The 25,924-nt window shown below is 38.0% G+C and overlaps 1 protein-coding gene across 5 annotated transcripts in view; it reads left to right on the plus strand.

The window, feature by feature from the left end:
- DGKI (diacylglycerol kinase iota) overlaps positions 1-25,924 on the plus strand; it is a gene marked incomplete at its 5' end in the record, with an annotated part of 382,063 nt that overhangs the window by 247,932 nt on the left and 108,207 nt on the right. For 4 of the 5 annotated variants that reach the window (XM_084896735.1, XM_084896736.1, XM_084896737.1 and 1 more), the window contains 2 exons: positions 3,403-3,602; positions 9,534-9,596. In XM_084896735.1, coding sequence (XP_084752861.1) covers positions 3,403-3,602; positions 9,534-9,596 — 263 coding nt within the window. The remainder of the gene's footprint in view (positions 1-3,402; positions 3,603-9,533; positions 9,597-25,924) is intronic. The other variant, XM_084896738.1, reaches the window with a different exon arrangement.

The raw sequence follows: 25,924 nt of genomic DNA on the forward strand, positions 1-25,924 counted from the left end.
TGATACCAAGAGGTTGGAAACTGCCCATGTTTCTCTCTCATTAATGTTTCTATTTCTCTATACATCTCCCTTCTTCTCTATAAAAATAAATTTTATATATATATATATATATATATATATATATATATATATATTTAAAAAGAGATTGGAAATGAGTTGAGCAATTTTCAGCCCTGTTAAACTCAGAGGAGTAAGTTCTTACCTAGTAGGCTCTGCCTTTTTATTTGTCATCAGGCCTAGTCAAGATTAAGGGTTGGGGGGCGGGGGAGGAGGGGAGAAGTAAATAGGATTTTCTTTAGTGGATAAAAATATACATTTTGTCAGATAAATATTGGGCTGAAATATAGAAGGCAAGGGAAATACATTGGAAAAGTTCTGGAGATGAGATAGTGGCTCAGATTCACAGATTAACTTAAATGGGTCGTTTAAGTACAGCCAGAAAGGACTTTCAGCTGAATAACAGAGGGTCTGGAAATAGGCCAAAAGGAATTTTAGTGCCTAAATTCTCACTGTATTCTCCTCTCCCTTCTCATTCTCTCACTAATTGAATAAAATTGTATGTAAAGGACACAATTGAGTGCTTTAACATCAAAAGTGTTCAGTTAGTTCTTTACTTTTCCATTATTATTCTATTTTCTTTCCCCCATTTGTTCCCTTGTGTTCCATTTCTCTTTGTATTAATAGATAAGCAGGCTTCTACTGTTAAAATTAATGCAAGTGCAAAAATAATTCAAAATATCAGATAAATACAAATATCTGGCAAGCAAGTGGAAGTTGACTTCACAAATCAATTAACAAGATTTCTTCCCCATTCATAGAGATGAGACATATGGAAACAAGGGACAGTATGTATGTTTTTATTTTTTGTTTTTAAGTAAATCTTTTAGATTTGGGGTTAGAGTTAGTATCTGACTCCTTTTAAAAGTTTTCTTGCCGAAACCGGTTTGGCTCAGTGGATAGTGTTGGCCTGCGGACTGAAAGGTCCCAGATTCTTCTATTCTAGTCAAGGGCATGTACCTTGGTTGCTGGCACATCCCCAGTAGGGGGTGTGCAAGAGGCAGCTGATCAATGATTCTCTCTCATTGATGTTTCTAACTATCCCTCTCTCTTCCTCTCTGTAAAAAAATCAATAAAATATATTTTTAAAAATAAAAAATAAATAAAAGTTTTCTTAATTGTAAATTGATACTCGAAATGCATTGTAATATAACCTTATTGGAAAACTATTTAGCAGTATCTACTAAAGTCAAGTGTATATCTAAACTCATGGCATAGCAGGTCTACTCATTGTATGTACTCAAAAGAATATGTGTCCACCAAGAGATACATACCATCAAGTTTAAATCAGTAAACAGATGTTTACCAGCAGATGAGATAAATCCATATATTATTCAAAAATTATTAAAAAAAATAATGATGAGCAAATGATGCCATAAGAGTATATATTGTATGATTTATTTTATATGAAGTTCAAATTCAAGTAAATTGAATCTATGGTGATAGAAGTCAGAATAGTGGTTACCGACTGGTTGGTGAGAGGAGTGTAAGTAGATTGAAAGGGGCACATAAAAACCTCTTAGTTGCTGTGAATTGTCCACAGCTTGATCTGGATGGAGATCCCCATATGTATAAAAACATATTCATCAAGCTGTATAATATTATTTGGGTACTTGATATCAGTTAAAACCAAATGTACATTGCATGAGTTTTATTTATCTGTAAAAGGTAAATGGTGCTCTATACATTCAAGGAGCCCCCCCAAAATGTATACCCACTAAACAGCTAATAGCTCAATTGATGTTTCTCATTTTTTTCACATTTGACCCATTGGAATGAATAATTATTCAAAGTATGTTTACGTTTGGGGCGGCACCTGTATATATATAATTTACTGAGACAAGGTAGTTATGTTAATTTATTGCTCTTAACAATAGACTTTTAATATGGATTAGTTTTCCATTCTTTTGCCACCATTGTGAACTGAGCTCTTACTGTGTCTGATTTTGATCTTCAAAACTGCTTTATTTTCAGGATGTTTTTGAATTAATATTATTTTGCATTTCATATTAGACACAGATTAAAAGCTTGTGAGGCAGTTTTAGATAAAAAGGAAAAGCATGCCTAAGTTTGAAAATTAACCAAAGGCCCTAGCTGGTTTGGCTCAGTGTATAGAGCATCAGCCTGCGGACTGAAGTGTCCTAGATTTGATTCCGGTCAAGGACACATGTATGGGTTGCAAGCTCGATCTACAGTAGGGGGTGTGTAAGAGGCAGCTGATCAATGATTCTCTCTCATCAGTGATGTTTTTATATATTCCTTTCTCTGTGAAATAAATAAAAATATACTTTTTCTAAAAAAGAAGAAAATTAACCAAGAATGGTCTATTTAAATATGAGTATATTTAATCTATAGTACATATTTACTATAATATATATTTACATTTAAATATACACTTGGACTTTTTAAGAACACAAGGGTTAAGGGTGTTAATCCCCACGTGGTCAAATATCCATGTAGAGCTTTTGGCTCCCCCAAAACTTAATTATTAATTGCCTATTGTTGACTGGAAGCCTTACTGATAACATTAACAGTCAATTAGCACATGTATTTTGTATTTTATATGTGTTATATAATGTATTCTTAAAGTAAGCTCTAGAAAAGAAAATGTTATTAAAATCATAAGGGAGAGAAAGTACATTTACAGTACTGTATTATTTATCAATACTCTTAAGTGTACATCTTCTGTTTACAAGATGACTCATCTGTCATTACCTACATCAATATTGTCTGATATGATACAAAACACTGTGAATGTTATATGCATTACTAACACTAGGCATCAGAAATGGAAAGATAATTGAAAAAATAAATTCGTATAATGATTCATGCATTGATAACAAAGAAAAACAGCAATTTCATTGTTTTATGGTAGCCTGGCATAATTTCAATATATTTATTTTAAAATGTGCATCTAAGTGGACTCACACAGTTCAAATCCATTCTGCTCAAGGGTCAACTGTAGATTAGAAGCTCTCTTAAATTATCTGCTTAAATCTCTTTTATGTTCTTTCTGTTCTACTTACATTGCTTACTTAATACACATAGATAATGAAAAGGCCAACTTTTGTATTAAACTATCATGATTACATTAAGGCTGAAAAATACATAAAAGTGAAAAGTGGCTATTCATGAGAATTTATGGTGAAGCTCATTAAAAGTTTAGAAATTTTAGTTTACTTGTATTGATGATTTATCCAGGGCTTCCTGTTTTACTGCTGGCTAAAACTTTCCATATGCTTATCAAAGGTCTTTTGCTTCTGTTTAGTGGACGTGGGGTTCCTAGCTTTGCTGAGTAACTTTAAGAACGAACTCCTAGCTTCCTTTTGACTCTTGTTTTTACAGGCTGCCCTGCAAGTCGGGGGCCACGGGGAAAGGCTGCACCAGTGCCGGGAGGTCATGCTGCTGACTTACAAATCCATCCCCATGCAAGTGGATGGGGAGCCCTGCAGGCTGGCCCCCGCGATGATCCGGATCTCCTTGAGGAATCAGGCCAACATGGTGCAGAAGAGCAAGAGGAGAACGTCCATGCCTTTGCTCAATGAGTGAGTCCGCCCCTTGCCTACCTTCGTGAACACAGAGCGTGGAGAGGAGGATGCAGAGCATGTGCATGGTTGGGGCCTCACTGTGTTGAGAAAGGAGCAAAAGTCCAGGAAACTCAGCAGTTCCTTAGTCTCTCTCACATTTTTCCTTCGGGTTTATTACACTGCGACCACTTTCTTCTTTTAGAATTCATTACAGTATTACATGCTAGATTGACGATGCTTCTTCACTGACCGCCTGAGTACACATTTCCTGGGACCATCAGAAACTCATTAAGAATCAGGGGCCATAAAATGCATCCAAATAAATGCGTTCTTTTGTATTTCATTTTAGGAAGTCAGGCTGTCTGCCTCCTCTTTACCCAGGTCACTTGGAAAGTGTTGGTTTTGCCAACAACAGGAGGGTGGCAGAGCTGGATTTTGGCTCACCTGTCTCCTGCCTTTTTGGGGTCCTGTGTACTCTGTTGCTTCAGCTCGGTTTGCCATTCTGGGTGGCATCCTATTGTATAGATTTAACCCAGGATGCATTGCTTAAACAAAAGTGTATCCTGTCCTTGATCCTTTCCTTGGTGTTTGGATAAACTGATTTTAGATAAGGTGATAATGACTAGATATTCATTTTTTTTTTTTTAGCATCCCTTAATCTAATTTTTATTGAAATGTGTATCTGGGATTGGTGAAGGAGATAGAAAAAGATGGGGATTTGAAGCATATTTTGAGTATCTTCTATATATTATGACCAATCTGACTCAAGGTAAGGCCATTTCAGGGCTCACTTCTGGATCATTCTTCTGTCACAGTGAGGGACCCTCCAAGGTGCTCTTCCTATTTGTGGCCTGTGATGCATGGTTAACTATTTGTACTGAATGGCTGGCTGCCTCCAGTGCCTGTGAAGCAAGCACATGCTTTGCCATGTATTTATTGAGTCCATATGACAATCTGCAGAAGTGCCTAAAATAAGCCAGTGACATGGGTGCCGTAGATCACTGCTGAAACTTGACCACCTCTCTGGGACAGTGTATATTGAGGAGCAGCATTAGGCAGGGCTCTTTAAGTGTTTTCTTTTTGGGTGTCTGCTTCGAAGTCTGAACTTGGGGTGAGATAGCCTCTCTCTGCTCTGCTTCCTCCTTCCCCAAATCACTCTGGAATTCCTCAGAACTTTTCTTAGATCATTATCTAGGGTGCTCAGTTAGCCATATATCTTGTTTCATTTACATTTTGTAACCAGTGAAGCTCCTAGCTTATTCCTGATATCTTTACCTTCTAGTAGGTTGGCTATACAATTGCTGAGTTTATATATTAAAAAGTAAGATCTCAGCAACAATATATGGCTGGCCACATTCTCTCTAGAAACCTTAGAGAACCACTGGTTTGGTTGAGTTCTCTGAACTGGTAATAAAAAGCTATCTCGGTGAGTAGCTCAGGCTTTTTGGGGTCACTTGTAAATAGCTTGTGAAGAACCCATAAAAAAGCTAAATGTTCTCAGTATTGGGCAAGGAACTCCAATTCTCATGTCTGGGTCTTTTCTATTTAATAATCTTATCAGACATAAATTGTTTTCAGGTATTTAGTTTTAAACACCTCTTGCCTTTGAGAAAGAATTTGTATTTATTTAGTAATTGTATTGTTAAGAATCCACTTAGGCTTTCTTCACATATAAAAACAAATATAAATAGTTTTTTGGGGGTGTGTTTTTTTTTACTCATGACACATGACAGATTCTGTGACTTCATAGATTTAGCTGCACAAGTAGGTATGTGTTCAATAAGCCATCTCAACTCAAAAATAGTTACTTTCCACCAGGGGGCAGTGGTGGCTCCATTAAGGCAGCCTTGGGTCATATGAAAGACCCATGCAAAATGGCAAGAATAGTATGCTTTTGATTTTTGAAGAGAACACAAATAAATATCTATATAAATAAAAGCCTAAGCGACGATTACAACCAAATGACGAGAATCACCAGAATAACCAGAATGACTGGACCTTCCGATCGCTATGACATGCACTGACCACCAGGGGGCAGATGCTCAACACAGGAGCTGCCCCTGATGGTCAGTGCGCTCCCACAGTGGGAGTGCCGCTCAGTTGACCTACTCTTCCCAGTGACCCACCAGCTTGGGTGGCAGTCAATCCCTCCCTCAGTAGTTCTGCAGGTCCTATCTCCAGAGAAAGGGCCAGGCACTGATGAACCAGTGCTGCTGGCACAATCCCAACAGCACCACTGGCCTTCTGGAAGTCAGCCTTGGGCACTGCGACCACTTCCCCTCCCTAGAACCTCTGCAAGGAAGAAAGGATATAAGAGCAGCCGCCAGGTGGCTCTTGACAACTGGAGTGAATGTCAGTAGGATGAATCCAGATCCCAGGCTGGCAAGGGCATCCCTACCGTAAGGCCAGTCACATCCCAGCCTTCCCCACCCCCTGGGGATCCCACCCGTGCAAGAATTAGTGCACTGGACCTCTAGTTCAAAAATAAGAAAGCTCTTTATTACTACTTATGATGAAAATCATTCAACACTATATTTTTAGAAAATCAATATAGGCAGCATGTTTCAAAGGAAAACAAACCACTCAGTTACCATATAATACCTTTTCACTAGACCTCAATTTCTCTTACCCACTGGTCTTATTCACCCTCTGAGATTAGATTGCTTTTTTTCTATTTCTTTAGAAATCGTTGTTTTGAAATCTAACTTCTTCTACTGGATTTGTAAGAGGAGTTTTCAGTTTAAGGGCAGCCTGACTGTTAAGACTTTTGAAATGTTTCCTCTCTTTCAGCCATGGTTGTATAAAGCTTACTATTGCAGCCAAGTCAGAGAGAGATCATGGAAAGATATATCTTTATTTCATTCCTTCATTTTTTTTAGTTTCTTTCTTTCTGTCCTTCTCCTTTTCTTTCTTTCTTTCTTTAGGGAAAACCCCTAAAACTATGTTTCTTCTGTTTCATTTGCCTGTCTTCTTTGGATGAAAGAAAACTGGTTTAAACTGCCTTAGGGATTTTAGTTAGAAAAACCTCTGTGTGTTGCGGAGATGGGAGTTCTCAGCCAGAAGAGGGTATTCTTTATCTTAAGAAAGTATCCTTCATTCACATAGCATACGAACTGTGAGTATCTGAGTTTTAAGTGTTGTGGTTCCCCTAAACAACTGGCTCCCTCTTTGGCTTGAATGCTGTTGCTCCACAGGGATTTGGCCTTTCTCTGGGAGAGCCCACCACACCCCACGTTTCATCTGTGACTGATGAGCTAGTGAGTCTCAGGTCTGCATCTTTAACAGGGTTTCTTCTAAAAACTGAAGGCTCATCACTAAATGTTTTAGTTGACATTTTTACTTGGATATCTCATACATGGACTACTATTAATAGGTTCATTAAGTCTGTTCTCCTCATCACCCAGTGAGCCTTTTTCATTCACATGTCCACTTATTCACCACGACCCTGGACCCTAGAGTCCTCTCAGTCCCATCCACTTTTACATGCCCAGTGCCTTCTTCGAAATCTACCTTCTATCTAATTCCCACATCTTTAACTCTCACACCATCTATCCATCTTCTCTGCTAGTTACCTCTCAGTGGCACTCCTAAAACATGCTTCATAATTCATCTCCTTATTTCCAGTGTGGCTGCCCTTCCCATAATGCCTTTTCCAAGAGACTACTTAGAATGAACTTTCTAAAAATGTAAATCCCATATGCGTTGTTTTACAGTCTTTATGATCATTGCCTTCTTCATCACCATAGTCCTATGCTTCAGAGATAATTGCTGATCCTAGAGCAGCAACCTATCTTGTGAATCATCCTAACTTTTGCACTTCTGTTGTCCTCACTTCCTTTCATCTGCTGACTCTCACTCAAGTTCAAGACTGCATTGATAATATCACTTTCCCTAAGAACTCTTTTCTATCTACTTCTAGACATTAAATATACCACTCAGTGCTCCTATAGTGCTCTTGCTTGTACCATTTATGAAAAATAGTGTAACCATTGGTTTACTTGTCTTTCTTCCCTGTTCTGTGGGGAAATGCTGGGGTTTTCCCCTTTGGGTCACTGATACCTGTCAGTGTGCCCGAGACTCGTGGTTACATGGTGAATAAGTGGCTCACACATGGTTCAGGTCTGATATGTTTCTTCAAAATTATTTCTAAAATAACAAATCTAAGATCTCATGAATATAAAAATCATATAGAAAATGTCTTGATCAAATTTTATGATAATAACTGGAAGAATTTTTAGATCTGATTCACATGCATAGCTGGAGGAAGTCCCATGAGAAACAGTTAAATAGTAGTCCTTCATAATGCCACTATAGCTTCACATATGCAAAACGGGAAAAATAATTTTTAGAAATGTCTTGGCTTATAATTCATATTTGTTATTACTATACACAAACTAAAAGGCTAGTCCCCATTTGTGTTCAATAATCCTCCCTCCATTGGTACAGGAATATATCTTATTTTATTGTGGCTATGAATCTATTCGAAATATGAACTCTAGTGAATAGCTTCCCACAAAAAAGTAATAGAGGAGATTTATGTAGGTTCATATTCATGTACTAGTAATGCAGTAGCCACATTATGTTCCCTGCTTGAAAAGCATTTTAGAAAAAGATCAGAAACTTGCTCAGGCTGGTATAGCTCTGTTGCTTGGCCATTGTCCCATGCTGAAAGGTTGCTGGTTCGATTCCTGGTCAGGGCACATATAGGAGGCAGCAGATCAATGTTTTGCTCTCACATCCATGTTTCTCTCTCCTCTCCCTTCCTCTCTCTCTAAGAAAGAAAGTCAAGAAAAACTTTTTTTAAAGAAAAAGATCAGAAATTTAACATTGCTCAGTGTTTAGGGAGGTCTTAAGCTAGCTATTACCAGGAGTTCGGTATTTATTAAAAATACATTGTTAAGGGTGATTGCATTGTCTAAGGACACAATTTCTAGTTGGCAGTTTTGAACTGGGCAACTAGAATTCATCAGCCTTCTGCTGAGAAATATTATTGGTTATAACTGATAGTCCCTAGGGAAGAACAGGGAGTTACTTCATGGGTGAGTTTACACAAGACTTTACATACCCAGCAGAAAAGATGGATCTGGGAAGCTATGTCTAATTGCAACTATAGTGAAACTATTTAAATCGACTGAGAGTGTAAGTAGGTTAAAGTGACAGGTAATTTGGGGTTTAGTTGTTTTTTTTTTATTCTACATTTGTCTTTCCTAATAACCACTCAAGGCCCTCTCCTTAATCTAAGAAGGGACAAAAGAAATGTTGTCTATGGTTTCAATCTTCTACCAAGAATATGAGTGGAATTACAGCTTTGCTGTGGTAAATTTAGGCTTTTTGGGTATCACTTATGGAGTTCTTAAAAAGCCTTTGGTGTTTAAGTGAAACAAGTTAAAGCTGAGTCAGTCTTTTCAACATGGTGGTCTTTTGACAATGAATATTCCTACAAAGCCCTGGAAACTGGAATTGTAAGGACTGTGCTAAGGGGTGAAATATACCTTCACTCTCCTCAGAGATAAGCTGACGATGCCAGCCTGCCCGTGTGTGTGTGTGTGTGTGTGTGTGTGTGTGTGTGTGTGTGTGTGTTGCTTCCTCTCCTTGGATGTCTTGAATGACCTAGAGAAAGAGAGGAACATGATAATCCCTCCTGCCCCGCATCTCTGCCCAATGTCAGTGCTCTCTCCACATCTGCCCTGCACTCTGCCCTGCGCTCCAGTCTGTGGTTTGCCTAGTGCAGCCTCTGCCATGTGTCCTGTTGGCTTCGTTGCTGTCACCGGCTTTTTGGATTATTTCCGTGGCTGGCTTGACTTTTCCTTTGCATTCACTGTTTGGTGACGCGCTTGTTTAATTTCTGTTTAAATTTTGTGTGTCTCTCTTTCTCTCTCTTGGCTTGTTCCCTGTCTGTCCACGCTGTTGTGCTGACTGTCCTCGCTGCTCATTCCCTGCTGCCTCTAGTCTCCATCAGGTGCAAGCTGCGGACCTGCGGAGAGTGTCTGCCCCCCCTGGCTCCTTCACCATGTGAGTACAAAGCCAGTCAGTTTTTACATTTTGTCTCTCACCCTCTTCTCCTCTTCAGGGTTAGATGACCTGCACCCTCTTCCTTCACAGGTCTGCTTCTCAGACAAAGAAACGCCTAACCACAATTGCCTTCTTTACCCCTCTCTGCTTTGAGATGGAGCTGCGAAGTTCGTTGTGTTCTACTCGTCTCATTCCTCTATAAGTTCACAGTTTAATTTTTTATTAGATACTTTAGGGCCCCTCATTGCATAGGGCTATATATAATTCCATACTAAGCATTGGTTTTTTTATGGAAAGCTGGTCATACCATTAGACCATCACTCTGATCTAATTATCTAAGGCTCAGGGAGGATGTTGAAGAAGTGCCTGCTGACCTTGATTTGTGGACAGACCCCTAAAATTATGTATGAGGTTCTGGGGATGGTCATCTGCATCTGTGCATTTTTCTGGGATAAGGATCCCTGGTTGTAATAAAGGAGCAATGCCCTAAAACTTTCATTGAGTTAGCAAAACCCAGTTTATACACAATAATTTGAACTTAACATACTTAATGCTTTCATTTTTTTTTCCTGGTAAAAACAGACAAGAAGAAAATATGTTTGTTTTTTTTAGCACTCCACTTCGGGACTTTATGTTGTTGCCTCTCTCTTGCTCTTCTCTCTTGCCTCCATCTCCCATATACTAAGCTAGCTTTTGTTATGTTTCGGGTCCTGGTACAGGTGCTTTACATACATTATGCTAATGTACTCCCCCAACAACCATGTATCCTATGTGGTATTATTATATTTATGTGATACATGAGAAGCCTGGTGCATAGGGAGCTTAAGTAACTTGCCTAGGGTCACACAGCTAATGAATGGCAGACTGGGATGCAAACTCAGGCCATCTTACTTCAGAGTTCATACTCAACAATTTATAATTTGCCGCCTTTCATCCATCATGATCCTTTCTATTCCTCAGGGCCTGTGGAATGATTGCCTTCTCAAAAAATTGGCCCTTGATTCTTACTGTCAGAGTTAGCTACATCCTCACAGGAGTTCACTATTGATGTTTTCATAGTTCTCAAAGGTTTAGTAAATTGGTATCAATTACACAAGCTCTATATCATTTGTATTCCACACTAGACTTTGAGATCATTGACCATATATTCTTATGAATCTTTGTGTTCCCTGCTCTGATCACAGATCTCAGCGCGAAGTATTCTGAAACCAAACATAATGTTTGGTTAGTAGAATAAATGAATAAAAGAATACAGCTCTAAATTGACCTGTTCAATGTCTGACAGCTAGGTATATGCCAAATTGATATAATCTCATTTTCAACCCTAATCCTATAGATATCCACTTACTTATTAAATATTTTTTCCCAAAATATTTATTTTGTACTTTCTCTGCATCAGCACAATAAAGCACTACCTTTATGGACATTAAAATTGAGTAATCAAAGAATCAATGAGGAAGTAACATTTAATTTCCAGCTTAATGCAGGTTATTGCTGGGATATATTCTCTGTACTATAGAAGGCCTCTTCAGAAAACTTGAATTCAAGCAATGGCTCCCAGGGATCATTACTTTCAGTGGCACTACTTATGGAGTTCAGAGTACTGAGAGTATCAACAACCGGAGTGCATGTGATATGTGCCATATTTCTATCACTCTTTAAGTTTGTATTGTGTTTAAGTCTTAGTAGCATGTAAATTAAATGAGGCACTTTTTTTTTTCTTATTTCAGGTATGTATGCTATAGTGAGGTAAATTTGTTTGTTCTGAAAGGGTATAACAGGCAAGACACCAAGGTATGGCCACTTTAAATCCAAAATGTTTTATATTTATATAGGATATATTAAATAGTACATATTATATGTAACTGATGAAATATTAATATAATAAAATTTTATTAAATTTGAGTATAACTTTTAAAATTAGATAGCAAAACACTATTAAATAGAATGAGGAACATAGTGAGTACTGTCTTTATATATTACAGCAATAGTAACTTAGCTTTGACCCACTTTCACCCTGCTATTTGCTGTTTTCAGCTACGTTTAGCAATCCACATTAATGTTCTTTGGTCCTCATGGAAGTCAGGACTCCAGTATGTGTCTAATACATAACCCTTTACAACTGGCTTCTTTAACTGACCACAGCATATTTGGTACTTATCAAAATTATTGCATACATCAATCATTTTCCCCCCACTTGGTGCCAAGTAGCATTTCATTGTATGAATGTTTCCATTTATTTACCCATTTACTCATTAAAGGACATCTCGATCTGGGTTATTTCCTGTGCTGGGAAATTATGATAGACATTCCATAAACATTGATGAAAGGGTTTTGTGTAAACATTAGTTTTCATTTTCCTAGGTTAAACACCTAGAAATGGGATTCCTGGATCATATGGTAAGTGTGTGCTTAACTTCATAAGAAACCAACTATTTTCCAGAGTGATTGTCCAATTTCTGCATTTCCACCAACAAATGTATGCAAATTCCAGTTTTTCCACATCCCTGATAACAGCATTTGAAAATGTTTTATCATTTGATCATTCTAAAATGAGTGACTTTACATATGATTATTTGTGTTCTATTTTGTACTCTTTGATGAAGTATCTGTTCAAATCTCACCAATTGGGGAGCTGTTTATTTTTCCTCCTGTTGAATTTTAAAAATTTATCATATACAAAGGTGGGCAAAAGTAGGTATACAGTTGTGAGTACACAAAATACAGGGGTTTTTTTTTGTATTATTATTTACCATACTGTACAACTACTTTTGGCCCACCCTGTATTCTGGAGTCATTTGTTAAGTATCTGCTTTGTGAACATGAATATCTTTATTGCAGCATATCTGCTGTCTTTTCATTCTCTTAACAATATCTTACATAGAGCAGAACTTTGAACTTTTGACAAAGTTAAAATTATTAATTTTTTCTTTAAGGGGGTATGTTTTTGTATTCCATGAGTGCTTGACACATAGTAGCCAATCAATAAACATCTGTTGAATGAGAAGAATCACCTGTAGAGAACTCGTAAAGTAGCTATTTGAGAACTCTGAAAAGTAAGTGATAGCAGCAGATTGGACAGAAGAATTTAAAATACCATCAAACTGGAGGTGAGCTTTGCTCTTGTTTCTCCTCCAAAAACCCTGGTGTGGGCTCCGTGCAGGCAGCGGAGGCCCTAGGAGAGCCCTTGGGCTCCTACTTAAGGAAAGGAGAGGGACTCTGAATGCTCAGAGAAATTCAGGAAATTCTTCTCCCTTTTTTAAATTGCCCCCCTCCACCATTTTCTTATACCCCAGCACTCAGGCAATTTTGCCACACTGGAATGTTTGGTGTTACATTCAAGAACTCTTTGTTTAATCCCAGGTCATGAATATTTCCTCCTTTGTTTTCTTCTGGAAACGAAGGTTTTACATTTTACATTTAAGTTTATGACTTGTTTTGAGTTAATTTTTGTATAAAATGTGAGGTTTAGCCCAGCCAGCATCGCTCAGTAGTTGAGTGTTGACCTGTGAACCCAGAGGTCCACTCAGTAGTTGAGTGTTGACCTATTAACCAAGAGGTCCGGGTTTGATTCCCAATCAAGGCACATGCCCAGGTTGCAGGTTCTATCCCCAGTAGGGGGTATGCAGGAGGCTACCTATCAATTATTTTCTGTCATTGATGTATCTATCTATCTATCTATCATCTATCTATCTATCTATCTATCTATCTATCTATCTATCTATCTCTTCCTCTCCCTCTGTAACCAATAAAAATATATTTAAAAATAAATAAATCAAATATGAGTTTTAGGTTACTTGTGGGGTTTTTGTTATTATTATTTTTGCATTTAAATTTGTTTAGTGGTTCCAGTACCATTTGTTGAAAAGTCCAACTTTTTCTATTAGGTTGCCTTTACATTTTTATCAAAATGTAATTGGTAATATATATATATATATATATATATATATATATATATATATATATATATATATATACATACACATACAGTGGTGCCTCGCATAAAGAACGCCTCGCACAGCGAACGCTGCACACAACGAACTTCATCTCATGATTCATACAACGAACTTCGTTTCACACAACGAAGTCGCCCGAGCTTCCAGGACCGCTTTGCCCGAGCTTCCACGACTGCTTCGCCCGAGCTTCCACGATCGCTGCCGATGTATTGCATCCTTCCGCGCAGGCACTGCAGGCAGTCGTTAGTCACTGCACTTAACTTAAGCACGTATCACGGCAATCGTTCTTCATTACGAATTAAATCATGCACGTATCACGGCAGTCGTCCTTTTAAGTTAAACTCAATATTTTTTTTATATCATGGCTTCTAAAAAAAGCAGGACTTAATAGATTGAGGTTTAAAAAGTCATCTTAGCATATTGTATGCTACAGAACGAATTATTTTTTTTTAACATGTATTGTTATGGGAAAACGCGTTTCACATAACGAACTTTTCGCATAACAAACTTGCTCCTGGAACGAATTAAGTTCGTTGTGTGAGGCACCACTGTGTATATATATATATGAATATGAATATATTTAAATAGATGTTACTCTGGGGACTCTATTCTATCCTATTGACCTATACTGGTAGCAGCAATGACAAAAGCTTGAGGCGTCTAAAATTGTAAGTGAAGAAAGACTTTCTTCTAAATAAGAGCAGCTGTGACCCTAAGAGAGAGGGATAAACCAACACCGCTTCTTTCTCTCTGTACTGCCTGGTCCTGGCATGAACAAGTTGCAGGAAGTATGCAGCAGAGTGAGGTAACTAAATCCTTAGTTTTCTGGCTTACAGACCAGAAAAGGGAGCCCCAGGAAACTCTTCCGCACCCTGCACTCTCTCAGGGAGTAGCCACCACATTGCCAAAGCGGAAATTTACACGTAGGCCTTTGTAAACTATGACGTTGACCTCTAAAGTAGCCAAGAGGATCCATGAGACATAATTTGCCTCAGAATGAATTAAGCTGTTGGTGGCTAACACACCAGCCTTCACAAGAACCTCAGAATGAAGAGCCCTTCTGGGCCAGCTGAGCTTCAAGAAGAGCTTGTTATCTGGGGCAGAAATCTGTCCAAATTCTGATTCATTGATTATAAGTTTTGGGTCATGGCTTCTGGACCTAAAGATCAGTTGTGAGGGTACCAACAGGGCCTAAGCATTCAAAAGTTGAGAGTATATTTGTGGCTAATGCTTTTGTTATTCTTACTATATCCCTCGGTGTTATCTCTGAGTGGTAGGATTGTAGATAATTTCTAATTGGCTTTCTATATTTTCTGATAGCTTTCAATGAACATGCATTATTTCTATAAAGAGAAAGAAAGCAGATAGTGAATTTGATACTTTTAAAAGAACAGGAGAGAGTTGCTAAATTCAGGAAACTGGGGGCGGAAAAAGTTACTTGTTCAATCTCAGAGTCAGATTATGAAGCTTAGAGTTAGCTTCAGGATTTCTGAAAAACTGAGCTATTTGCTCTCTGAGCCTCTGAGCAGAGATAAGTGCTAAGCTTCACCTACCTTCTCTTTCTCTCTCCTCCCACTGTCACCTTTCCTGGGTTATCTTCTAGTGATTTCAATTGACCTTTAATTGGGCCAAAATGTCATGCTTTCCTTTCTCTTCATGCCAACTTCTCTTTGCTAGTTCCATAAATCAGATAAACCAAATTGAAAATTCCAAAGAAAAGGAAGTAGGAGCTACTTGGGCTTTATCTCGTACCATTTTCCAAATTTGAGCCCAGGCTGCAACATGGACAGTGGTTGTTTTCCTCCATGGGCTCTGGGAGTTTCCCCAAGAGCTTTCTTACTCTGCCTGTGCTCCACTCAGCTCACCACAGGGGTCTGTCTTATGACAAAAGACGAAGCAGGAGTGGACCAAGTCTCTGACTGGAGTGTCTTCCTCCTTATTCCGTAGTCCCACTCCCAATCTCTGTGGTCACATCCTTAGTTTTGTGTATCTAGGGGGAGCCATGTGTTTGTCTGTGGAATATTGATCATGTATTAACCTTTTTGCATTTCAGTTTTTCAGATATTTTTAAAAATATATATTTTATTGAATTTTTACAGAAAGGAAGAGAGAGGGACAGAGAGTTAGAAACATTGATGAGAGAGAATCATCGATCAGCTGCCTCTCGCACACCCCCTACTGGGGATGTGCCCGCAACCAAGGTACATGCCCTTGACCGGAATCAAACCCGGGACCTTTCAGTCCGCAGGCTGACGCTCTATCCACTGAGCCAAACCGGTTTGGCAGTTTTTCAAATATTTTAAAAATATATCAATAACAAACAAATCTAGACATTTGTTTCCAGTGTTCCAAGAGGGTGTTTAATTTGGATTGCTTTGCTGGCATGGTCATAAATTGCAGTGTGCATTTCATTTGTAGGAGAACTTCAATTTAATCATAGCAATACAGTTTAGTTTTCTTGGTCTTTCATAGTACCCTGAAACACTTTTATGAAATGAAAAGTGGGTACATTTTTAAAGGCATGAAAAAAACAACTTGTTGATGCTGGAGTTAATTTATCCCCAGAACTAATTGTCACATTTTGTGTCAAAAAATGAAATACTAAAAATGAATTCAGCAAGTTCCAAAGTTGTAGCTAAAATATTTGATTAAAATAAAAGTGGAATTGGAAGAATTACAAATGTAACAAAGATGCCAAAGCTTTTTACCTCTATATTATGGATAACTATTTTCTTTTCTTAATCATTTAGACTCTGCTGCTCTCAAGAGAAGTTATTTTTGTCCTTTAATTGAGACATAACTTTTTTGCTCTGATGATTTTTTATTGCCTAGGCAAAGTAAAATAATTGCATTTTTCCTTGAAGATAGGTCTTTGGCTTATGAATATATTAGGATATTGCCTTTGATAGAGACGTGAGCTACTTTAACATGGTGAGTGAAATGAGAGGAAGAAATGCGAAAAGCAAAAGTACCCCAAATTTCACATTCTTTTATGACATTCTCAACACAAACCATTTTTTATCTCTTTCATTGTTTTACTTTTATTTGATATTTTTGTTTATTATGTCATGTTTGTTTATTCTTAATCATCTGAATAATTTATTAGTCTAACACTAACAGCATATCTTAAGGAACATATTCCTTAAGTTTACTATCAAATTTTACAAGATTATTTTTGTTGGTTAGTAATTGGTATAGTGGTAGAATTGTCATACGATTTTTACAAGTTCTGTTCTAGCAATGTGTCTTTATTGTCTGTTCTTACATCAACTAGAAGAATGCTTCATAAAAAATCCTTTTGCCATTGGGTCAGGAATCAGAGAAAGGTGATGAAAAGTTTCCACCTAACCGGCTAAATTGCTGACTTGGAATTTAGGTTTAGAAGAATTGGGTTTAGAGGACTTTCTGATTCATTCTTTGGATTGCGGACAAGGAAACGGGTTATTGGGAGCACATCTGTGCTACAAGTGAGGGACTTGGCTTCCCACCAGCTGTAGGCTGAGGACTAACAGAGTTGTAGGGGAGGTGTGATGCCATGTCTCTCTCCAGAGCCAAATGTAACACCACTGACTATTCCAGACCTTGGCAAGCCATTGTCCACCTGGATGGGAAAATATGCACTAAAACATAATGGTAAAATGCTCATTACCTGCTAAGAAGAAATGACTTTGCAAGTATGATTTCTCTAATACCAAGATTTTAGGGAAGTATAGTGTCCTTTTACAAGATGTTTTGTATAGAAAGCTAAAGCCACTTGAGGAAATGTTTCTTATATAATGCCATTTATTGCCAGGCCAATCCTTACTTTGTATTTTCTAGGCAAAGACAAAACGCTGGAATTATCTCCTTACTGAGCCTATTTCCTAGAAATTCATAGCTACTTTCATACAATTCTCACTGTAGCTTTTCAATAGAAACACATCTTGCTATTTACACATCAATCCTTTCTCACACTAACTGGAGTTATAACATTTCTCAAACTTAAGAGATGGCCATATTTATTTTCACTCCATTATTACTTCATGCATGTGGGCTACTGCTTTGTTTGTTTTTACTTATAAAAATTCTAAATTCCTGATTTTTCTGAAGGTTTATTGGTGAAATATTTTAAATATTTTAAAATTACATTTGATTCATCAAAGTGTTTGGAGTTACTATATGAACAAATATACCAGTAGGTTTTAGCCTAATTTTAGTATCTTTATTGATATATGTGAATGGCCACACAGTTTTTCCTTCTGTGAAACGACACTTTTTACACTGTGCGCACCCCAACACATATTTCCTTATCAGTTGCAAACAAGAACAGACAACGACAATAGCTTTTGATTGCAAACCCTAGTGAAGACTTTTAGCATTGTAAATAGCAAATAGATGGAAGGTTTTCTCTTTGATACATGGAAATTGAAACCTGAAATGAAAAGAAAGTCATTCTTTGTGAGCACGTAAAATCTGAAGCCATTCATATGGATTGGGAGTGACATTATTCTATTGTGTCTCATTGGTTCAAGCCCAGTGGTTCCTACGCATTGGAGGTAGTGACTAATGGTCCCCTCCACAATCAACAGCAAAAGAACTCTCCATGCCTTTGCAGCGTATGGTACTAAAAGTAGCTCATGTTAGTGTTCTCTGATGGCATCTTTAGTCATTTTTAATAATCAGGAGCCCTCCATTACATGGCCTCAGTTCAATGATTTGGGCCTGGTGTGATGAGAGACAGGGCTTGAACTCTGTTTGTCCCCATTCCAACTGTTACTAACTGCTTTTCATCTCAGCATTTTGAATTTGCAGAATTCTGCAAAAATGCATATTCCCTCTGCCTCTCATTTCCATCCTTCTTTATTTCCTGTGGGTATTTACTTTCTTTGCCTTTCATCATATTTGCCCAATTTTAATACTTTTTAAGTATAAAAGAGCATAAAGAAAGAGTTAAGTGGGAACTTAAAGTCCAAAGCTCCTATCCTAATAGACTTTTTCTGTTAAAAGATGTTCATCCTTAGAGGAGGATGAACTGCAGGGGAGAAAAAGATGAAGCAGAGGGAAATTTAGTTGAGAAACCAGGAGAGTGTTTTGAACTGAAGTCCAGGAAAAAAGGGTTTCCAGAAGCAGGGAGTTACCCACAATGCTGCTGTGAAGGAGGAATGAGAGGAGAACTGAGAAGCAGATTTAATATGCACAAACAAAAGGAAAGGACAAAGTGAATATACTGCATGGTCTTATGAAGAGGACACTTTGGAAGTCCAAGAGTGGCTTAACAAAAACAAATCTGAGATTCTGGTATTCAGAACTTCTAACATTAAGTATATGTGGGGTGATTCTATATTAAAAAAAATCTCAGAATTGGATGATGGCATCAATTAGTGCTTTGAAAGTCATTGCCTCCCAAAAGGGATGATCAAGAGAATTTGAAATATTGCTCGGCCAGCATGGCTCAGTGGTTGAGCGTCAACCTAAGAACCAGGAAGTCACAGTTCAATTCCCAGTCAGGGCATATGCCCAGGTTGCAGGCTCGATCCCCAGTGTGGGGAGTGCAGAAGGCAGCCAATCAATGAGTCTCTCTCATAATTGATGTTTCTGTCTCCCTCTCCCTTCCTCTCTGAAGTCAATAAAAATATATTTTTTAAAAATTAAAAGAAAATTTGAAATCTTGATAAAGGCTATTGTCCTGAAACTACTCTGCCTGTTTAGTTGCTTTGCAATGTTTCTAAGTGAACTCACTACTGGTTCTTCAACTTTGCTGCTTCTTTAAATGCTGGGACCATGATATCCAGCATAAGAGATAGTGTCTAACAGCCACATACTACTTTCACTCTACTACATTTCACTTATTTCAATTTCAGAAGAATAAATATTTATTACAGATTTTGATGGAAGCATGAAAGTGTACATTTCCATGTGTATTTGAAATTCTTCAAAAATTTTACAATTATGTTTTGTTTCTACCAATGATATACACGTTTTTTGCTATTTGGTACTTATTACCTATTTTAAACCTATTAGCCATTAAGTCTGCAAACATTTCTTTGACCAGAGATAGTTCTGGTGCTTAAAGTTTACATTCTTCTGCCATTAGTGCCTGTGGATGATTGTCTCGATTATTTAAACCCAATTTTGTCCCAAATAATAGAAGAAAGACAAATAAACAGAAGCTATGGAGAGAGAGAGAGAGAGAGAGAGAGAGAGAGAGAGAGAGAGAGAGAGAGAGAGAGGTTCTGAAATTCTTTAGGAAGAATTCGAAAAAGCTTGGAGCAAGTTAAACAAAGTATAGGGTACTTCCATCCTGTACCTCAATCCCAGATGAGGATTAAGCAGAGACTGAACAGCTGTTGGAAGATGCAATCATATGGGAATATAGAATCAGATGGAATGGCAAACATTGAAGTAAATAACATTTAAAATCTCTCCCAATCCTCTAAATGCTTTAACTCCATTATCATGGAGATCTGGAAGGGATAGCTGTCTCAGATAATTTGTAAGCTATGGCATATCAGCTATCTCATAAATGGATTCTGAAGAGGCTGAGAACTGATTCAACTTCTATCAAAAATGAATTAACCTTTAAAGGTACTTTCTCTAGAATAACATGTGCAATGGGAACTCATGACTGACCATTCCTCATGTGGTTTCTATCATTGGTTCCAAATTCAAGAAATCTTACAACCTATTTCATATTCCTGAGATATGATTCTCTACTCCAGGCAGAAAGCAATGGAATTATTAGTTTTATCTGATCTCAGCAGATATCTAAAATCCATTTTAAATCTCTGTTCAGAAGTTTCTATCTAATTTGGTTTTATTGTTCAATGTAAAGAGGCTCACTTGAGGGTGTATTTTGGATATGTATTCTCAGTAGCAGTTTGAAAACATTCCAGGGTAGATGGTAGCAATTTCTGGGAAGTTGCTAAAGTTGGTTATAATTATTTCTAAATAAGGCCCAGCTTGATAGCTGATGAAAGGATGCCTTGGTAGATGTTTCTGCTTCATTGTTATTTGATGAAGAAAGGTTTGCATATCATTCTGGAAGGTACATCTGCTCTTTGGATGTTCTTTCTCTTTCTTTTTATTTGCGTAGATCCCACTAGATAAGATGCAAAGGGATGAGAGACAACAATCCAACATGGGTATACCTTTGGATCTCAGTGGGCAAAGGAGAGAAATGAGCAGGCAAAGCAGGGCTTTCCAGGGGCTCAGGAAGAGAAAGCCTCTCGAGAGCAGGAAAGGGACACTTGGAAGGCAAACTGTGCTAAAGCCTTCAGGCCATGACTCTTGCGTTCCATTCATTTAACTTTTGCAAAGAGGTTGTTGTGAACAGAACATCACAGCTTCTATTTTAGGTCTTTCCTGCCATGAATTCACACTAGCAATTAATATTTTAATCAAAATCCATTGATAAAACAAGAGTCTGTTTAAATGAATTCTGTTAAACATTTGTAGAAACATACTTTATTTTTTCTAGGTGATGATCAGGTAGGATCACACATTTATATTGCTGAAAAGCAACTTACTATATTATTATTAAACCAGGCCTCAAGGGAGAAAGGCGGACAGAGTTGTGCTGCTTTCCTGCCTTGCAAAGGAAAATCCTTTGTATATGAGTAACAAATGCCTGGCTAAATTATAGCTCATCATAAAAATCAATGAGTCTACACAGTGAGTATTTTAAGTGGCAGGTCTGTATCATTTAAGAAATATTAATGAAGCCCAGAGTAGGTGGCTCAGTGAGTGAGCATAGACCTATGAATCAGGAGGTCATGGTTCAATTCCTGGTCAGGGCACATGCCAAGGTTGCAGGCTCCATCCCCAGTGTAGGGTGTGCAGGAGGCAGCCCATCAGTGATTCTCTCCTGTCATTGATGATTCTCTCCCTCTTCCTTTCTCTCCAAAATCAATAAAATTATATTTAAAAAAGAAATGTTAATAAAAATAGGATATTTACAAGATACAAATGTAGAGTAATTATGTGACTTTAACGGTCTCTTCTGTACCATGAATTAGGATTTATATTCTTAATATCTTTCAGTAGAATATCTTACTAACATTCACAGTTCCCATTTCCATTCTTATCTAACAGACCATAGATGCCTCATAGCTTTGAATCTCGTCTCCACAACCAGGTCAACATGCTCTCCTTCTAAGTTTTGAGATCTAACTACTGTTTAGAGGGGAGACTCTATTTCTGCTATGATGTGATTTTCCACAACTCAATCAAAAAAAGTGGAGTTTGTGAAAATTGAAAAAGCCTTAGTAGTACAAGGCTAATAATAGTTAACACAACAATAATACATTTTTTTAGGTATGGAGGAATAAATGGTGATGGAAGGAGACTTGACTTGGGTGGTGAACACACAATACAATATACAGGTGATGTGTACACCTGAAACCTACATAATTTTATTAACTAATGTCTCTCCAATAAATTCAATAAAAAGTAAATATATAGATATATGTGTGTGTGTGTGTATATATATGTTTGTGTGTGTATATATATATATATATATATATATATAACTTTTGAGCACTTGCTACTCACCAGGAATGGGTTCACTGCTTACATGTATCTGCTCATTAAGTGATCAATGCATTATTTTTTTCCACCTTCTTTGCAACTCTAAGTGCTTTAAAAATTCTTTTTTAAATTTTACCATTGAGATTCAATATTATATTAGTGAAGTGATCAACCTGTTATTTCCAGTACCTACCTGACACTATGTTTAGTTATTACAATATTATTGGCTGTATTTCCTATGTTGAACTTTACATCCCCATGCTTGCTTTTATGACTGGCAATTTGTATTTCTTAAAAATTTTAAAAATAGAACTATCACTACATTATTATTAATTTAATTTTTAGATCAGAAAATGGTTTAGGGAAGGTAACACCAGCATTCATAATGTTAAGCGTTGTCAGAGTTCAAATTGGAACTAAGTTTTTTCTGATTCGACATCCTGCTTTATGTCCTGTAGTACCGTCTTAGCACTAGAGGTATTACTCCAAGTTGATTTTGTTTCCAGTGAGAAGAGGGAAAGAATAGAGTTCACCAGTAGTCTAGAAGTGACTCTGGGAAACAAAAGCATGGCCAGCTCACCCCTTCATCCATTGAGGGTATCCGTGTGGAAGAGATGGGAATGAAGGTGTCTGTTATCAGTCTGAGAGAAAAAGTGTGCAGTAAAGAAAATTGAAAGAATGAAGAAATTTAAAGGCAGAGGGAAGAATTGACTTTAATGGATTGAAAGTCGATAAAGAGCCAATTGAAAAAAAAAAAGCTATTGACAAGACCTACAAAGGAGGAGAGCATGATGAGAGCTAGGTGTAAGTTGATTAGCAGTGAGTGTTCAGGTGATTGTCTTGATGGCACTCCACTCCTCTGCCCCCAACATCTCAGGGGAAGAGATGCTCATAGTGTGGATAGGGAGGTTATGGCCTGGAGATATGTGTGACTTTAATGAGAGGTATTCTTATGGTTCTTGAGAAAGTCCTCTGGGGGACTGCTGGGAGTTAAGTTCAGTGCCATGAACTAGCACTCTGCCCAAGTTCAAACTCGATGCTTCAGAGAAAATGAGTGAGATGGTGACAGGTTAAGGTCACTGCCCAATTTTAAAGGTAGTTCACAGATTGCTGAGTCCCTTTGAGACTCTTGAGAGGTTCCATTGGAACCCCTAATGTAGAGCTTACTTAAGTCAGGATAGGAGTAGCTTGGGTAGGTGTTGACAGGGAGGCCAGTGTATTTTTAACCAGGTTATTAGTCTCTTCTAAGCTCTATAACTTTCTTGGCAAATTTAAATTTAGGAAGCTAATGGCAGTGCTATTCCCCAGACTCCAAGGAACACCTTTGTCGTCTTCCACTCCAGTCGCCACTAATGGGAATGGGACACTAATCTATTTTGACATAAAGGGACAGGACTGAATTACTTGGCTCTCATTTAGTCTCTGTGTGCTTTTTCTCCCCCATTTTCTAGTCTGTTTTCATGTTATCAGTTTCCTTGTAAAATACTAGGTAGGAGGAAACCCAGAAGAACAATGACACCAGCCAGACTAGACAGTATTCACCCAGAGGAAGCCCAACAGCTTGTCACAAGAGTCTAGGAGGTTCTTGTATATGCCTTAAACATTTTCCAATACCTGGTATTAGCAGATGCTGTGGCTTAGTAGGCAGAACCTTATCTAAGAGCAGAATCTTCAGAATAATAATTATCTTGATAATAGCTAACATCTATTGAGCACTTACAAAGTGCCAGCCAGTTTTCTAAGCACATCCTCTGCATTGACTCATTCAATTCTTATAATATCCCTGTGAGGTTAATACCATTATCATCTCTTCACCCACGAGGAAACTGAAACACGGGGTTTCCTGATTAACCAAATAATTGGAAGACCTTTCCTTCAAATCCAGGCAATCTGACTTGGAATCTAAGCTGCCACTTTGTTGAGCTGTTTTCCTTAGCTACCGTTTACAAGGAGGCACAGAATAATCCAAAGAGGTTTTCCACCGTGGTCTCTATAACTGAGTGCTCTGAAATTTGCTGATGGGCCTCATCAGTGGCAACATTTGATGGCTGGCCAAACACAGGGTACCCTGACCGGAAAACTGGGTTTAAGTAACCTGCTGCTGCCAGGAAAAGGGGATGTGTTGTTGGCAGAAGACGGGAGCTGAGAACAAGACAGTGACTGTGTAGGAAGGTGGATAAAGAAGCAGGATAAGTGGTTAGAGAGAGTCTCTGTTTCCTTCCCTCTTGCTTAGCTGACCATTCCAGAGATGAAATGAGATAATAGGTGAATTCTTGTGGGATATGAAAGCTCTGTTCAAATGAAAGTTTCTCTTGTTCATCCACAGTGTGTCCACACTTAAGTCAGGAAGATTGGTGGGATGCTGTGGTTGGTGGGCATAGTTGTGGCAACTGTGTGTGGTTGTGGGCATAGATGACAGACTGGGAGGTAGAGGGACAGGACTGAATGCTGTGGTTGGTGGGCATAGTTGTGGCAACTGTGTGTGGTTGTGGGCATAGATGACAGACTGGGAGGTAGAGGGACAGGACTGACAGGGAATTTGATGAAGGTGACACGCACTTGTTAACCCTGGGGAGCGCCCTGGAGGAGGGGTATAGTGACTGGATCCATTCCCTGGATCCTGTTTCCCACTCTGTTGCTACTGCTGTAGCCAGGTCTTAGTCTTGGAAGCTCCAACCCACAGGAGAAGATGAGAGGTCACTGTCTGTGATCTGCTATTATCTCAAATATTGTATAGGGAGAGATCTTTCTACCTCTATCCTCTCCTATCTCCATTACAGAGTATGATGGGCCACCACATTCTATGGGTCCAGCTTCCCTCTTATCTGCCACGCTTACAGGAAAATATATACTAATTACAGTCCATGAAGGTCACTGGGGTGAACTTGGAAATAAGAGGATTAGACTCCTGTTTATTTCGGGATAAGCATTTTGTATGAACATTGTGTGGTCATTCTGTTAATCTCTGAAAATCTTTCCTATCTACTCCCATCTAATGCCTAGCACTCTGCTGTAATTCCTATTTTTACTCTTGTCCTGAGTTATCATCATTCATTTATATATTGACATACTTGAAAAATAATTATATTATTTTTCTAAAAATGATGACACTTAATGTAAAATAATTGCCAAATCCCATCACGTGGAGATGACCACTTGGGACCAGCTCATTGAACATTTTCTCCAGACATTTCTCTACATATACACACTCTAAGGCTCCACAGTGTATATGAAGGAGATTCCACTATGTATAACTTCCCATGACTTTTTTTTTACTTACCAGCATGCTGTTGTCAGACATTTCCCTAAGATCTACACAGTAATGTAATATTTGCCCAGCATTCTCTTGTTTGAATGTACCAGTTTACTAAACCACCCCCACTGATAGTTGGTTGATAAAAAACTCTGAGCACAACACTGAGCTCATCTGATTCTGTGAATCCAGGCTCTAGGCTTTGCTGTCAAATTATATGATTCTCAGCATCATGTAGTATAAGGAACATGAAACCATTGAGTGAAAAGTCCAAGGCTATGCTCCCAGCTCTGCCACTTAGTAGCTATGTGACCATGAATTCACTTTTATCTTTCTGAACCTCAGTTTTCCTATCTGTAAATGATGGAGTGGGTATGCATGATGTTTGAAGTATATTCCACTAATTTGTAAAGCTGCTGTCAAACCATACCTCCTTAAATACTTACGTATTTATGTCCATTGTCTGTAATGTCCAGCACAACATCTAATACGAAGTAAAAACCCAGCAAACATGCTTTGGCTGAATGACCAATGCAACTGTTAAATCTGGCTTCTCAACTTCTCCTTAGAAACATCCATCTCATGGTTTAGTATAGGCTTAATTTTTAATTCAT

Source organism: Pipistrellus hanaki (assembly GCF_964339955.1).
Source record: "Pipistrellus hanaki genome assembly, chromosome: 10".
NCBI lineage: Eukaryota > Metazoa > Chordata > Mammalia > Chiroptera > Vespertilionidae > Pipistrellus > Pipistrellus hanaki.